Source organism: Portunus trituberculatus, chromosome 35 (genome assembly GCF_017591435.1).
Source record: "Portunus trituberculatus isolate SZX2019 chromosome 35, ASM1759143v1, whole genome shotgun sequence".
Classification (NCBI taxonomy): Eukaryota; Metazoa; Arthropoda; class Malacostraca; order Decapoda; family Portunidae; genus Portunus; species Portunus trituberculatus.
The window spans coordinates 9333198-9348342 of NC_059289.1; the positions used below are offsets into that span (position 1 = coordinate 9333198).

The 15145-nt window shown below is 40.7% G+C and overlaps 1 protein-coding gene across 1 annotated transcript in view; it reads right to left on the reverse strand.

The window, feature by feature from the left end:
• Positions 1 to 10580: 10580 nt before the first annotated feature.
• The window catches only part of LOC123513046 (kinesin-like protein KIF28P), a 9888-nt gene continuing 5323 nt past the window's right edge, over positions 10581 to 15145 (reverse strand). Inside the window, exon 4 of the mRNA XM_045269863.1 lies at positions 10581 to 10667. Within this exon, the coding sequence (XP_045125798.1) occupies positions 10581 to 10667 (87 nt within the window). The remainder of the gene's footprint in view (positions 10668 to 15145) is intronic.

Here is a 15145-nt window from a genome sequence, read left to right on the forward strand (position 1 = left end):
ATCCTCGGTCTGTCCTTTGCTCATAATCTTAACTGGAAACTTCACATCTCATCTCTTGCTAAAACAGCTTCTATGAAGTTAGGTGTTCTGAGGCGTCTCCGACAGTTTTTCTCGCCCCTCCAACTGCTTACTCTGTATAAGGGCCTTATCCGTCCCTGTATGGAGTACTCTTCGCATGTTTGGGGGGGTTCCAGTCACACAGCTTTGCTTGATAGGGTGGAATCGAAAGCTTTTCGTCTCATCAACTCCCCTCCTCTCACTAACTGTCTTCAGTCTCTTTCTCACCGCCGAAATGTTGCATCCCTTTCTATCTTTTATCGCTATTTTCATGGTAACTGTTCTACTGATCTTGCTAACTGCATGCCTCCCCTTCTCCTGTGGCCTCGCTGCACAAGGCTTTCTTCTTCCTCTCATCCCTATTCTATCCAACTCTCTAATGCAAGAGTTAACCAGTACTCTCAGTCATTCATCCCTTTCACTGGTAAACTCTGGAACTCCCTCCCTGCATCTGTATTTCCGAATTCGTACAACTTGTCTTCTTTCAAGAGGGAGGTATCGAGGCATTTGCTCCCCTAATTCTGGCTGACGGTTTTGGCACTTTTTGCACTTTTAGAGAGCCAGCACTCAAGTGGGCCTTTTTAACTTCCTTTTTTTGCCCTTGGCTGGCCCTCTTCCCTACGTAAAAAGAAAAAAAAACTATGAATGAACATTACTGGGGCCAGAACTGTTTCCTGTGGAACTCCACTAATAACTCTACACCATTTTGATTCTTCACCCTTTATCACCGTTCTCATTTTTCTGTCTTTTAAGAAGTTTGTTATTCAGTCCAATATATACAGAAAACCCCCACACTTGGCGAATCTCAGCTTAGTGAAATTCACTTTTGGCGGTAGGGTGGCCACAGACCACCGAGTGCACGCTTGGCGATTTGAATTAAAACTTGGCGGTCCCCTGGCGGCCGCACGGCGAACCACGCGGCTCCCCGGTGACGTCAGACCTCTCTCTAAACTTATCAGAACGCAAAGTGAGAGCCCCTTCAGCCATTTTGTTTGTCCTGTCCTCTGTTCTGCTAGCATGGGAACTAATTCTGGCAATTTACCTCCAACAAGGCCTCTACCAGCGAAACAGGTGGTACCGGTGGGGGTAAGGACAATGGTGGTGGCGGCAAGGATGAAAGTGAGCGAGAGAAACGGGTGGAAAAACGGGAGTTACAACTTTTATATCATGTCTTATTAGCTTTATTTATTGTTTATTGGTCTGTTTTGCACATGTGTTCTATTATGTGAAGGGAAAAGATTTTATTTCAGCTCGAAAAAAGGTATTTTAGGGGTCAAAAGAGGGATTTTGGCAATGACCAAAGACTGATTGAGGCATTTTTTTTAGGTAATTTATATGGTATAAAGAACTCGTGCTTGGCGAAATTCGCATTTGGAGGTAGTTTCGCCAGACTAATTAATTTGCCAAGTGCGGGGGCTTAATGTAATTTTCCCTGTAAGCCAGCTATGTTTTTAATTTTCCATAGTAATCTCTGATGTGGTACTTTATCAAAACCGTGTGTGTGTGTGTGTGTGTGTGTGTGTGTGTGTGTGTGTGTGTGTGTGTGTGAATTATACAAGTGTGTGGAGGTGAACATTCCAGCACTCACCTGATACCTGTTGATGATGCCGTGGGCAAGGTGTGGGGGCAGTGGTCGCCAGTGAAGGGTGAGGGCATATGTGTCCTGCCCCACTCTGGCGGCCCACCACCTTGAGAGCACTGGCCACCCTGCAGGCACTGCCAACACCAGGAACAGAGCTAAGTGATGCATCTCTCATTATACTGAAGAAATTCTAATGATAATGTCTCTAAAGAATTTCCTTGATTAGAGGAGCTATTAATTTACAACCATTAAGTACTCTAATCAAACAAGCAAGCAACCTTGAATATATTTCAGTTAACAGACAAGGCAAGTATTTTCTTGCTCTTAACACCATACCTTTGTTCACTTGAAAACTTTTATATATATGTGGGATGCTGGCCAAGGGGAACAAAAAACAAAACCCAAAAAGAAAAAAAGCATCCTCTACTGAGGTGCCAGCCCTAACACAGGTGAGGCCATGTGCCCAAAAGCTCACCATCCTGTGGTGTTGTAAAAGACTGCATGTTGGAAGGCACACCCAGCACACCCTTGTAGTGAGGCAGGAGCAGGAACCAGTAGGAAGTGAAAGGATGGAGCCCCACCACCTGGAAGGAGGACCTGGCCAGGACAAGGGTGTGGCCCATCACTCTCAGGTTGGAACAGGTGGGTGGCAGTGGGAAGTCATCACCTCCCTCCTCCCCAACAGTGGTGTTGGAGGATGTAGTGCTTCTCCCAGACTCATTTTCTGCACAAATGAAACAGAGGTCAAGTGTCAGCAGTATAACATTAGCAAGGATTTGCATAATAGTAGTTCCTATTGAATATCTAAAGTAAAGAGAGAAAAAGAAACTTGATTGGGATTCCTGTATTATGAAAAGAAATGATGGACGTTGCAGAGAGCATAGGAGTGTTAAGTGAGCAATCCTGGTACACTTGCTTCCCCTGCAGCCACTCCTCACCTAAGAGGATGTGCTCAACGTTCTCCTCTGCCAGTGAGGTGTGGGGCCCTCCTCCACTGTCAGGCCACTCCGCATGCTCTGAAGTTGACGACTCCCTTTGCTCCAGGGTGTGGGTGGTGGGGCCGGGCTCGTGGTTGTGGCTGTGGTGGGAGTGTGGATGGTGCAGGAGGGAAATGTCGTGGGTCTGGAGCTGTTGTTGTATCCGAGGATGGATGAAGCCACTGCCTCGTTCACACCCCAGCACATAGATCCCCTCGATGTGCTTGGACCGGTGGATCTGGTGGGCAGGTGCAGGACTCTGACATGATCAGCAGGCGGGTTTATTTGTCTATCTTTTTATCTGCTTATCCATTCATCTATCAATCTATCAAACAGTACTCACCAATCTCCAGGTAACAGTGGCACTAGTTGGGGTGGAGGACGACGGGAAGCCTTGCTCCAGAGTGGGTGTGAGCAGTGCAGCTCGTGCCTCTACCTCATCCCGACGGAGACAGTGCCCCTTGCCACGCCACCACCCACCACCCGAACTGGCATCACCACACCGCCCACCTGCGCCAAAATTAGTGGTATGACTCTCAGGAGGAGGGAGAATAGGAGACAGTGGTAAAAGCTTGAATGATGTTTTCTATATGACAAAAGGGGCACTAGCGAAGGGCAACAAAAAGAGTGAAAAGAAAGCCTCACTGAGATGCCATAACTTAATACAAGGAGAAACTATCACTCGTGCCTCATTGGCCCAGAATCATCCAAGGTGGAGTTTTTAGGTTTGAGAAAAGAGATCAGCTTTGGAGACAGATGAGGTGGCAGTGGTGCCATCAGGATAAAATAAAGGAGGGAAAGATGAAGAAGTAAAGTTGTTGATGTTTTTGGCCAGATACCAGAAGTCACGAGGGGAGTTGGAGTTTGAAAGATTTTGACATTTTCTATTTATGAAAGAGTGTTTGGCAAATTGAAAAAACAGACTTGGCATGATTCCGGGGATATATATAAAGTAGTGTTAGCAATTCCCTCTTAATTAGGTAGTAATTACACACTTCAGTATATTTCCAACGGTCAAAGGCGTTATTTACCTGAAAGAAATGTTTTTAGTATTGTTAGTTATATGAAAAATTATCAATGTTTAAGTTTAGAAGGCAGTAACAGATTTGTCTGAATTACTCCTACAGCACTCAAAAGAAAATGGGAAGATGTGCTTCTACTGGGCTGAAAAGAAAATGGAGTCTGAGAGGTAAATATAAATTAGTTTTATTTTTACACACACAGCGTCGTCTCACTGCAAAAACGGCGGGGTAATTCCTAAACTCTAACAGTGTTTGCGCTACAAGTGTAGACTAGTCAGGTGAATCAACTCGTTACGCTGGTCGTCCGCCACTTGGAAGACCTTCTTTCTTCATGAGAAACTTCTCTACAGACGATGAGGTCCTTTATATGGGGTGAAGTGATGGTCTGCGCGAGAACGTCTGCGCCGATGATGTCTTTGCCAAGAATCTCTGATGATTTCATAACATAACATAACATAACATAAATAATACGGTAACAAAGGGCCACCAGGGCCCATCTAGGTTATCCTGTATCAGTCGCACAGCGACCTCGTCATCAGTACTTAAAGATACACTTACAAGTACACAATACATTATATACTAATTCTAAATATTTGGCCCATTAACAGGGCTAAGTCCTGCAGCGAAATCCTCTACAATTTGTGGTCCCCATACATGGGGACCATGTCTTATTTAACTATAGTAAATTTCTTATAAAAACTATCATGCAGTGCTATACATAATTATAAATCTAATAAATTTAAGTGCTTATCTAATCTGTTTTTAAACATTGTCAAACTAGTGCTATTTGCAACCGTCTCTGAGGGGACCCTTTTAAATTATATTAGATTTCACCCTGTGTCTCCTAAGTCTCCTCTTTTGTGATAAGAGAAGTGATCTTGGGAGCAGTGATGTTAACTTTTCTAGCCCACATTGTCGTACCGAACCACCAGAATTATCGTATTTTGCCTAATATTATCGTACATCCAACGGAAAATTAATATACACACATCAGAACTGCATTATACACTGTATTGAACATTTCATTAATTTTCATTCATTTTCATATGCAAATGACATACTACACATACAAAGGTTACACAAAGGTGTGTGTGTGTATATATATATATATATATATATATATATATATATATATATATATATATATATATATATATATATATATATATATATATATATATATATATATATATAATGAAAACTATATATTGATAAAAGCTTACGTACAGTGTCAATGTGCAGTGAAAAAGTGCTGACACCGGAATTTATCACTATACATGAATATAGCGACGGATATAGTCATCTAATTACATGAATTAGGTAAAGGAAAGTTACTTATGACTCAGAAGTATGCATGTTAAGATGTATTACATAAAAGGTAAACGTACAGATCACTTATATGATATAAAGTAGATGCAACCGAATATATGGATGGCAATCGAAATAGGTTGTGAAAAGTTCCAACACACTGTGACGTAGGTTAGTGTGATCATGTCTACCCCACCCATGTAGAATCCTTGGGTGCCAACGCTTATACATACATGTATACATACAAATATAATAATAATTAAAGAATCAATTACAAGTACGACGTACATCATTATGTGACATATATATATATATATATATATATATATATATATATATATATATATATATATATATATATATATATATATATATATATATATATATATATATATATATATATATATATATATCGTTTTAGTTAATCACCAACGCTTTATTACCCCCGCCTAACCACATCGCGGAGTATTTGTATGTACAACTGAGGTGGGTTACTGACCATGGCATAGGCTACTCATTGTAAAGACATCCAGCCATAAAAAAAACAAAAAAACTTTGACCAGTTCTTGAAAGTTCTTGAGCACGAGCTCTTGAGTGAGGCGTCAAGCAACCCTGCTTCTCTGTTTAGTGAAAGCGTAACTTGCACCTCAATCTTTATCTGTCAAATATGTACGGCTCTGCATTTATATAGATGGCGAAGTCGTGAATTATATTTCTTTATCTAATCCCTATGTTATCCATAATAAAACATCATTAACAAAATTTATGTGTATTTGTTTTGATATTATATCAGTTACGCATAAATACGATGAACTATACTGAAGACAATGATAGTTCATTTAAGTTGGAATGATATATATCAGGGATTCCAAATTTACTGAACTATCATTATCTTCAGTATAATTCATCATATTTACATATCCTTAACCGATATAATTTTAGAATAAATATACATAAATTTTGCAAATGATGCTTTTTTATTTTCCTTTATTTATACCATGTGGGCTTTTCACGGGAATTTATGGGCTAAGGGGATACTTTTTGGGGTACCTGCTATCTTAAAGCCCACCCGCTAAAAGGTGGGCCGTTGCCCCGAGTGAGGAAGCCCAACCTACACTCGGACCGTGGACATGATTCGAACCGTGCCCTTGGAGACCCCTCTGACCCCAAAGCACGCATGGTTCCACTGTAGTACCACTGTGGCCTTTTTTTCAATATTCAGCCTTTCCTTTTTGCTTCATTGTGCGAGTCAAATTTTTTTTTTTTTTTTCTACTTTAATTTGTGACAGTGGTGAGTATGTTTGCCAGTGCAGGACGTGAGAGGTCCCTGGCACTCGTTTCCCTCTCCATGATCCCTTCTGGCTGTTATCATGTACTCCCTCACTCACTCACTCTTTGCTCTTCTCACTCGACTCACTCACTCCCACTCACTCAACTGTTTCCTTCCCGCGCATCCAGTCACCCACTCATCTGACTCCTTCCTTCTCTTACTCATCCTGTTCTTGTCTTTGCTTTTACTTACTCCCCCCCTTCTCTTCTTTATCTCCCTTATCTCCTAACTCTCCTATGACACCTTTTTATTCCGGATGGTCTGTGGTGGGGGAGTATTTTAGTGGAATGCGCGTGACTTAACAGTCACGCTACCGGAGACTTTTTTCCATATTATTATACAATAACCAAGCTGTATGAGAAAGAAACTTCCTATCCGTGTGCTTAAGAGATAGCTGTAACACCTCCCATCTCTTGCATTTTAGAGTGAAAAACACGTTCGCGGACTTTAGTAGGTATTAAACCTCCTATCTTGTACTACATGCACTGCTACGTATACAAAATGGGTTCCTGTACTAACTGGGAGCTCTAAAACCCCTTATCTGATCCATTAAGGGGATAAAAAGCAGCAGATTCCTTTAAAGGGCGTCTAACCTGTGGTAATGAAACTCTCTACTTGATGAAGCAGCCTTCTTGTTCTTATTTTTGGCTACAGTGTCATGTCAACTTCAGGGATTTTAGAAAACAGATATCACTGGTCAACAGTCACGGCGTGTGAAATTAACCCACACCTTTCTTAATGTCATTCCATGTTCACCTACCCATTTTATTCTACAAATGCATGAGTGAATTTGATTGCAGTGTGTGTTGCAGGCGTGAGGAGAGCTGAGGCTGCCTGAGTGAGGAGCATTGCTAGGGAAGGAAGGAAGGCATTACTACAATGGCTGAAGAAGAGAATGTGAAGGTGGCGGTTTGGGTCCGGCCAATGATATCCTTTTTAATGCCAAGAATGAGATCTTTGGGAGAAACACACACACACACACACACACACACACACACACACACACACACACACACACACACACACACACACACACACACACAGTAAGTTTATTGACCACAAAATACAAAAGAAACATAAAATTAGAAAGAAAAGCAAACAACAATTAAACAATCCTAACATCCAAGTAGGTGGAATAATCATTGTCCAATATTTTGTTAAGATATCAATACACGTTCAAGGAAACCACACACACACACACACACACACACACACACACACACACACACACACACACACACACACACACACACACACACACACACCTTTGCTTCTATCTATTCTATTCCATTTTCCTATCAAGTTATTTTCATCACTATCTTGACGGCTGCAAGGAGGAGCCCAATGGCTACTTTGCCAAGCAGTTTCAGGTGAGAGAGAGAGAGAGAGAGAGAGAGAGAGAGAGAGAGAGAGAGAGAGAGATTCCATCAGCATTCCCTTAACTCTGGCACACAATAAGCGGGAGCTGGGACGAAAGGCCAAGTGCGTAGTGAGCATGAAGGGAAATATCACCACGGTCACCAACCCTGATGACTCGGCCGATGTCAAGTCCTTCACCTACGACTACTCTTACTGGAGCTTTGACGGCTGCAAGGAGGAGCCCAATGGCTACTTTGCCAAGCAGTCACCCAACTCAAGTATGCTGATCAGGTGAGAGAGAGAGAGAGAGAGAGAGAGAGAGAGAGAGAGAGAGAGAGAGAGAGAGAGAAAGGGCAGGTCATTCTTACGCTAATCTGGAATATAAAACTAAGATTATCAGTTATACTCTAATTTGGACCCAGAAGTATTCACGATATCGATTAACTAATAACTCAGAAAAAATGTCATCGGATAGCTGCTATAATCTGATGGCGTTAGCGTGATGATCTGTGACGGTAACGACCACCTATGGTTATTGCTATCATTGTTGTCATCAAAATCACATTCTGGTTATTTCTGCTGGTCATTATTATCATCCTCTTGGAGTCATCATTATCAACTTTTCTTTTCTCTTCATCATTCATCATCATTAGCTTGGCCTCTTCTCATCATCACCATCTTTTCCTTCTCTTCATCATCAATATCATCATCTTCCTTTTCATCATTACCATTATCTTTTTTCTTCTTCCCTTTATCATCCTCATTACATTTTCCTGTTCATCACCATTAAGAACTGTCACTATAAATGCTAAGCTTTCTTCGCCTTTTGACAGAACACGGTGTACAATGATCTGGGAGGTGGAGTCTTAGCAAACGCCTGGGCTGGTTATAACTCCACACTGTTCGCTTATGGGCAGACAGGCTCGGGAAAATCTTGGTCTGTCATTGGATATGGATCCAATAAAGGTAAAAAATAAAAAAAGTCCACATTTCATAGGTGTTTTCAGATGTTTCTCCTCAAAATTTTGGATGATCCTTTTGACTGCATTCTTTGGAGACTGTCACCTTTAATGTTTTTTTTTTTTTTTTTTTTAGCCTTTTTGTTGCCCATAACCATAGATAGTTGTTGAGTTGTTGAAAGCCTGCATGGTTCTCTTAAAAGTTCTGCATATCCATCACGTGAAATCAAAAGAATGTTACAATTTCATGAAACACATACAAGGATCGTCATTGTATCCTGATTCTTGAAAGTGAGAGAAAGAAATGAATGGAAAACAGATGGATGGACAAAGAAAGAAACATACAACACAGTGTAAAGAAAAAAAAAAAAAAAATAAAAAAATCTATTCCTAAACTTTCAGGAATCGTGCCATTGTTCTGTAACGATTTATTTAATGGCATCACACAAAACACAGAGGAGAAGGAGTTTGAAGTGAGGTTTAGCATGTTGGAGATCTACAATGAGGTAGTTCTTAATCATTCATACCTTTCTCTGGTAAACTCTGGAACTCTCAGCCTGCTTCTGTTGTTCCACCTTCCTATGACTTGACTTCCTTTAAGAGGGAGGTCTCAAGTAATTTGTCCCTAAATTTTGGTTAACTCTCTTGACTTTTAAGGGAACTGGCAACCAAGTGGGCCTTTTTATCCCATTTTTTGTTGCCCTTGATCAGTTGCCCCTCCTTCATAAAAAAATGATCCCCTGTTTCTCTTTTGTCTTGTAAGGTTGGCAGTCCCATTTCCTTCAGCCTTTCTTCATATGTTAAGTCCTTTATTTCCGGCACCATCGTTGTAGCTATTCTCTGGATCCGTTCAAATTTTCTTAAATCCTTTTTCAAGCTCGGCGACCACACCACTGCTGCATATTCCAAATGTGTGGACGTATCATACTCATAATAATTTTTTTCATCATATTCTTGTCCAAGTAGTGAAATGCCACCCTAATATTAATCAACATTTTTTACGTTGTTCCAAATATTTTACTTATCTGTTTTTTTGGTGCTCAACGTTTCTTTTATAACCACTCCCAGATCTTTTTTTCTTCTTTAGTCTACATTATTTGTTTCTCTCCCATCAAATAGTTCCATTCTTGTCTTCTCTTACTCTTTCCTAATTCCATTACATGGCATTTCTTGGCATTGAATTCTAACTTCTATTTTTTACTCCACTCATAAATTTTGTCTATATCTTCCTGCAGCAGCAAACACTCTTCTTGGGTCTTGATTACTCTTGGCAATTTTGCATCATCAGAAAACAAATTAATATAAATGGTCACTCCATACTGTATGTCATTTACACATACTTGGAACATAATGGAGACTAACACTGACCCCTGCGGCACTCCACTTGATACTTTAGTCCAGGATGAGTATGTATCCCTGATTACAGTTCTCATCTCTGTCTGTCAAGTAATCCCTTATCCAATCTAATATTATCCCTCTCAGTCCTCCTATGTTCTCCAATTTCCAAAGTAGTCTGTTATGAGGGACTCTATCAAAAAGCCTTTTTTATGTCCAGGTACACAGTGTCCCCCCTTCCATCTCTGCTCTCCAGTCCTTCTACTCGTATTACTCTTGAGTAGAAACTTAATAAATTCAACACAAATGACCTTTCTATCCTGAACCCAAATTGTCTGTTCGATATAACTTGTTTTTTCTTCCAGATATTTAAGCCATCTTTCTTTAAAAACAATTTCACATATTTTGCTCACAACACTTTTAGTGACACTGTCTTTAATTTAATGGCTCAGTTGACTTTCCTCCTTTGAATATTGGGATTATGTTAGCTCTCTTACATTCCAGTAGTACTCTCCGTTCTTTTAATGAGCTTGTAACCATTTCCCAAACTGGTTCTAATGACTGATCTTTACATTCCTTTAGTGCCCAGTCTGACATACCATCTGGTCCCATCACTTTTCTGACATTCAAATTTTCTAGTAGTCTTCCAATTTATTCTTTGTGCACTGTGATTTCTTGCAAGCAGTGGCGCCTGCAGAAAAATTTCATAGGGGTGGCCATGGGGGGACCACTTAAAATCTTGGGGTGGCACACCAGAATTAAAAAGTCATAATTTCAGGAATTTTATTTTACTACTACTATTATTACAACTTTATTCTCCTGTTGCGGAGCTCCATAAGAATCATTATACTTACAAGTACACCCCAGTGACCCCACCTAGTGTGGCATTTTTTTGCCCCTCTCATCAGCTAGATTACTCAATTTACTCAACACCATACCTCGAATGGCACACTCAGCTTTACTATTTTCTCGTGGGACATAAATAATGAGTGTCTTTAAGTGAATAATACACTATGCCAGAGGGTGAAAATATATCAGTAAAGAATAATACGATTAAATAACGCTTAAGTTTAATTTTAGTAGGATACACTTACCAGCAAAGCAAAGCAGAAGAACGTACTGAAGGCGACGCACAGACGGTGTTTGCTCAACTGATGTGATGTTACATTACCACGTGTATTGTACGCGTCAGGCCGTCAGCTGAGCCAGCGCCACTCTCTCTCTCTCTCTCTCTCTCTCTCTCTCTCTCTCTCTCTAACATTTTATACGACTTTTATACAGTCGTGTAGATTTTTCAAGATTTTGGGGATTTAGACTTTTTTTTTCAAGCTTTCAAAGGTTAGGGTTAATTTTTCAAGATCTTGAAAAATTTTTCAAGCGCTGGCAACGCTGTAAAATAAAACTGGCAATCGATATTTGTGACTGGCCAGTGGGGTGGCCAGTGGGGTGGCCAGCAGATTTGAAGGGTGGGCGGCCACCCCAGGCCATCCCCTGGTGGCGCCACTGCTTGCAAGACTGGACAGTGCAATGTCCTCTTTTGTTCTGTGAAATTCTCTTCTTCAGTGAAAACAGACTTGAAACTCTCATTCATTATTTCACTCATTTCCTCCAGTGTTTGGTATGTCTTCCCTCCTTTAACTATTTTTCTATTGCTTCCTTATTTTTCACCTTACCATTTATATACTTGCAAAAAAGCTTGGGTTCATCATCACTTTTTCTCACCACATCTTTCTTTAAGTTTCTTTCTTCTCTATCCTTACTCTAATATATCAAAATTCTCGCATTCTTATACTGTGTCTGTTGTTTTCTTTTCTTTGCTTTTTGAGTTTTTTCCAAGCTTTATCTTTTCCCTTTTAGCTGCTACACATCTGCCACCATTGTACAAAGCTTGTATACTTTTCTTTACTCTATAGATAGGTATGTATTTCATCACTCCTTCGTTATATTTCCCTAGGAATATTTCATATTTCCCCTGTACTGTCTTTTCGTCCAATCTATTTCACCAAAAAAATTTCTGAACTTTTAAAATTCGCTTTTGCATAATTTAATCTCTATTTTTGTATTCCTCTCTGTATCTTATCACGTCTTCTTCCTGCATTTCCACTACTAGTGTTACATGGTCACTTCTTCCCATCGGACTAAGATACTGTATGTGCTGGGAGGTGATCCAGCTTTGTGAATACTAGGGTGTTGATTCTTCCACCCACTGATCCAATGTATTCACCATAGTTAACTGCAACAACTCCTTGCTCCACAATCCAGCATTATCTATTACTTCCATCTCTCTCTCCGGTTTACTCTTTTACAGTTAAAGTCTCCTACTAACAGTGTTTTTCCATCTCTTCTTATCATATTATCCAAGCACTAATCACCTCTCCTTGCATTTTCTTATGATTTGCTCTCCATGTATTTGTCTTCGGTGGCACATACGTGACAATGATTCTCTGTTTTTTCCCTTCTTCTGTCTTGATTGTTACTCCCATAACTTACGCCATGCCATATCCATGGTGCACTTTCTCAACACATATTATATTATCTTGAACCATTATTACCACTCCTCCCTCTTTTCTTTTTCTGTCTCTTCTCCAACTTTTATATCCTTCTTCCTTAAAGTTAACATGGACTTCCTTCTTTAGTTTTGTTTCTACTATGCACATCACATCCGGTCTTCTTTCCTTCAAGTAGTCTTTAACCTCCACCACACATGACAGCAACCCATCTATATTTGTATGAGTCACTCTTAATATCTTGCCTCCTCCAATATCTCTTCTTTTTCCCGATCATAGCACTTCTTCAGTCTCATATCTAGAACTCTCCAGTAGAAAATTTCTTCTCGAACTCCATCCTTTTCTTGTATTTTCCTTATATAGCTTAATTTCTTAGCACTCTCTCCTTTTCTCTCTCTTCCAGGTTCATATATCTTTTTATCCATTTATCTTTAAATTCAGTATCTTCAACTAATTTCCCTGTTCTTGCCATTATCTCCTCTGCTGCCACTTGAGATCTCATTCGCACTTTCCGTGGTCTCTTTTCCCCTTCACTAAACTTTCCCAATCTGGTCACTTCCTCTACCTCTTGTCTTAACCCCTGTGTGCTGCCTTGAAAAAAATTTATAACACTCTTAGCCAGCTCTCTCTCTTCTCTCTCTTACGAATTTGTGAGTTTTTTTTTTTTCTTTCAGCCCAAAAATTAGGATACATTTCCTCTTGTCCAGTGTCCTTCACCAAATCTTCCTTCTCTTCAATCACTTGTATTACTGCGTCTTTTGTCTTTTCTTGAATCTGTCTCTTGACTACCTCTGAAAAATTTGACTTTTTCTTTTTCCTGATCTTTCCTCTGGGCATTCCTTAATTCCTCCAATTTCATCTCACCTACTCCACTTTCTACTTTGCCTGGCCCATCCTGAATTTTCTCTTATAGGTTTTGAGATTATTCCTCATATTCGCTGCATAAAGCCAATAATAAACCACTTTGTTTCTGTGTGTGTGTGTGTGTGTGTGTGTGTGTGTGTGTGTGTACCTAGTTGTATTTACCAAGTTGTATTGTACAGGGTTCGCGCAGGCGGTGGCGTAGTGGATAAGGTGGTGAGCGTGGGGTCGGGCAGACGTCCACGCGTTGGTTCCAATCCCACCACGTACAGCCTTAAAAACTTTGCCAGTTGTCGAGTGGTTTAAAATTACCTACATGTGACCATGATACCCATGTTCTAGGTGGTTACACCCATGATGAGCTTCGGGGGGGTGATATGGGCCCTAATATGGGTACAACTATAAATAAAATTGCCTGCGCCACTAATGTGTGCCTACAAGCGCTATAGGCCTTAACATAAAGAAAAAAGGGTTCATAGTGTCCTGTCTCCATATCTCCATTTATCCAATCTTTCTTTAAAGCAATGCATATTATGTGCTGTAACTTCACTTCGTCACAAGATGACTTGATGTTATCTAAGGCGTGCTTGATGTTATACAACTTCCACTATTCACTGATAGTGGGTTTGCCAGGCCCATCTGTGCCCTTTATCAGTTGCTGCATGGTTCACCGCTGGTAGTAGGCTTTAAATGTTTGCCATGATTACTATGAATATATTAGTGCTTGCAATAAACCCTTTAATATTCCATTTATTCATCTAATTAGTAATGCATGTAAGTAACATGTAATGCAGTTAAAAGGGGGAAGGGAAGAGATAAGAGATTCCAAGGGTGGTCAAGTTAAAGTTAGTATTGTGAGTGGGGGAGTGTGGTGTGGATGACGTCATCACCCCTGCTCCCCCACGCTGGGCCCTCTTGGATGACATGAGCGGATACCGTATCTGCGAATTTTTCTTACCGTATATCGAATCGAGGGTAGTAATTTCCAAATACCGTAACTATGAATTTACCGGATAAAGAACTACCGTATAACGAGGACCTACTGCATTCTCTTCCCTTTCTCTCTTCTCATCCTTTTCATTAAGCCTCTCTTTACCTCCTTTTCTCTTTCTCCTTCTCCTTCTTCACCGTGCCTCTCTTTCATTCCTTATCTTTCTTCTTGTTCCTCCTCCTCCTCCTCCTCCTCCTTGTTAAACACGCTGATGCAGAGAAACCAACCCTCCAGACACCTTCATTACCGACACAACAACATAACCACACAAAAGGAATGAGGGAGGGAAAATGAAGGAGGAAAGAAGGAAAAGGTACAGGATAGGGAGGAAAAGGTCATGGAGAGAGAGAAAAAAGAGAGAGAGAGAGAGAGAGAGAGAGAGAGAGAGAGAGAGAGAGAGAGAGAGAGAGAGAGAGAGAGAGAGAGAGAGAGAGAGAGAGAGAGAGAGAGAGAGAGAGAGAGAGAGAGAGAGAGAAGAAAAAATGAAGGATAGGTTGGAGGAGAGAGAGAGAGAGAGAGAGAGAGAGAGAGAGAGAGAGAGAGAGAGAGAGAGAGAGAGAGAGAGAGAGAGAGAGAGAGAGAGAGAGAGAGAGAGAGAGAGAGAGAGAGAGAGAGAGAGAGAGAGAGAGATGAAAACTGAAAGGGGAAAAGGTTAGAAGCACGTCATGTAGAATAGGTCTACGAAGTAAGGGTAAAGGATTGAGGTGACTTGACGCACCTCGTGGCCAAACAGAAGCAGCTGTGTCGCCTCTCACAGAACGTGTTCAAGGTACAGGAAGGAAGGAAAGGGCGTTGCTGTCTGTGGGGCGCCTGCAGGTTGTGTTGGTGAAGGTGTTTTGGGTGTAGTTGTATAGGTT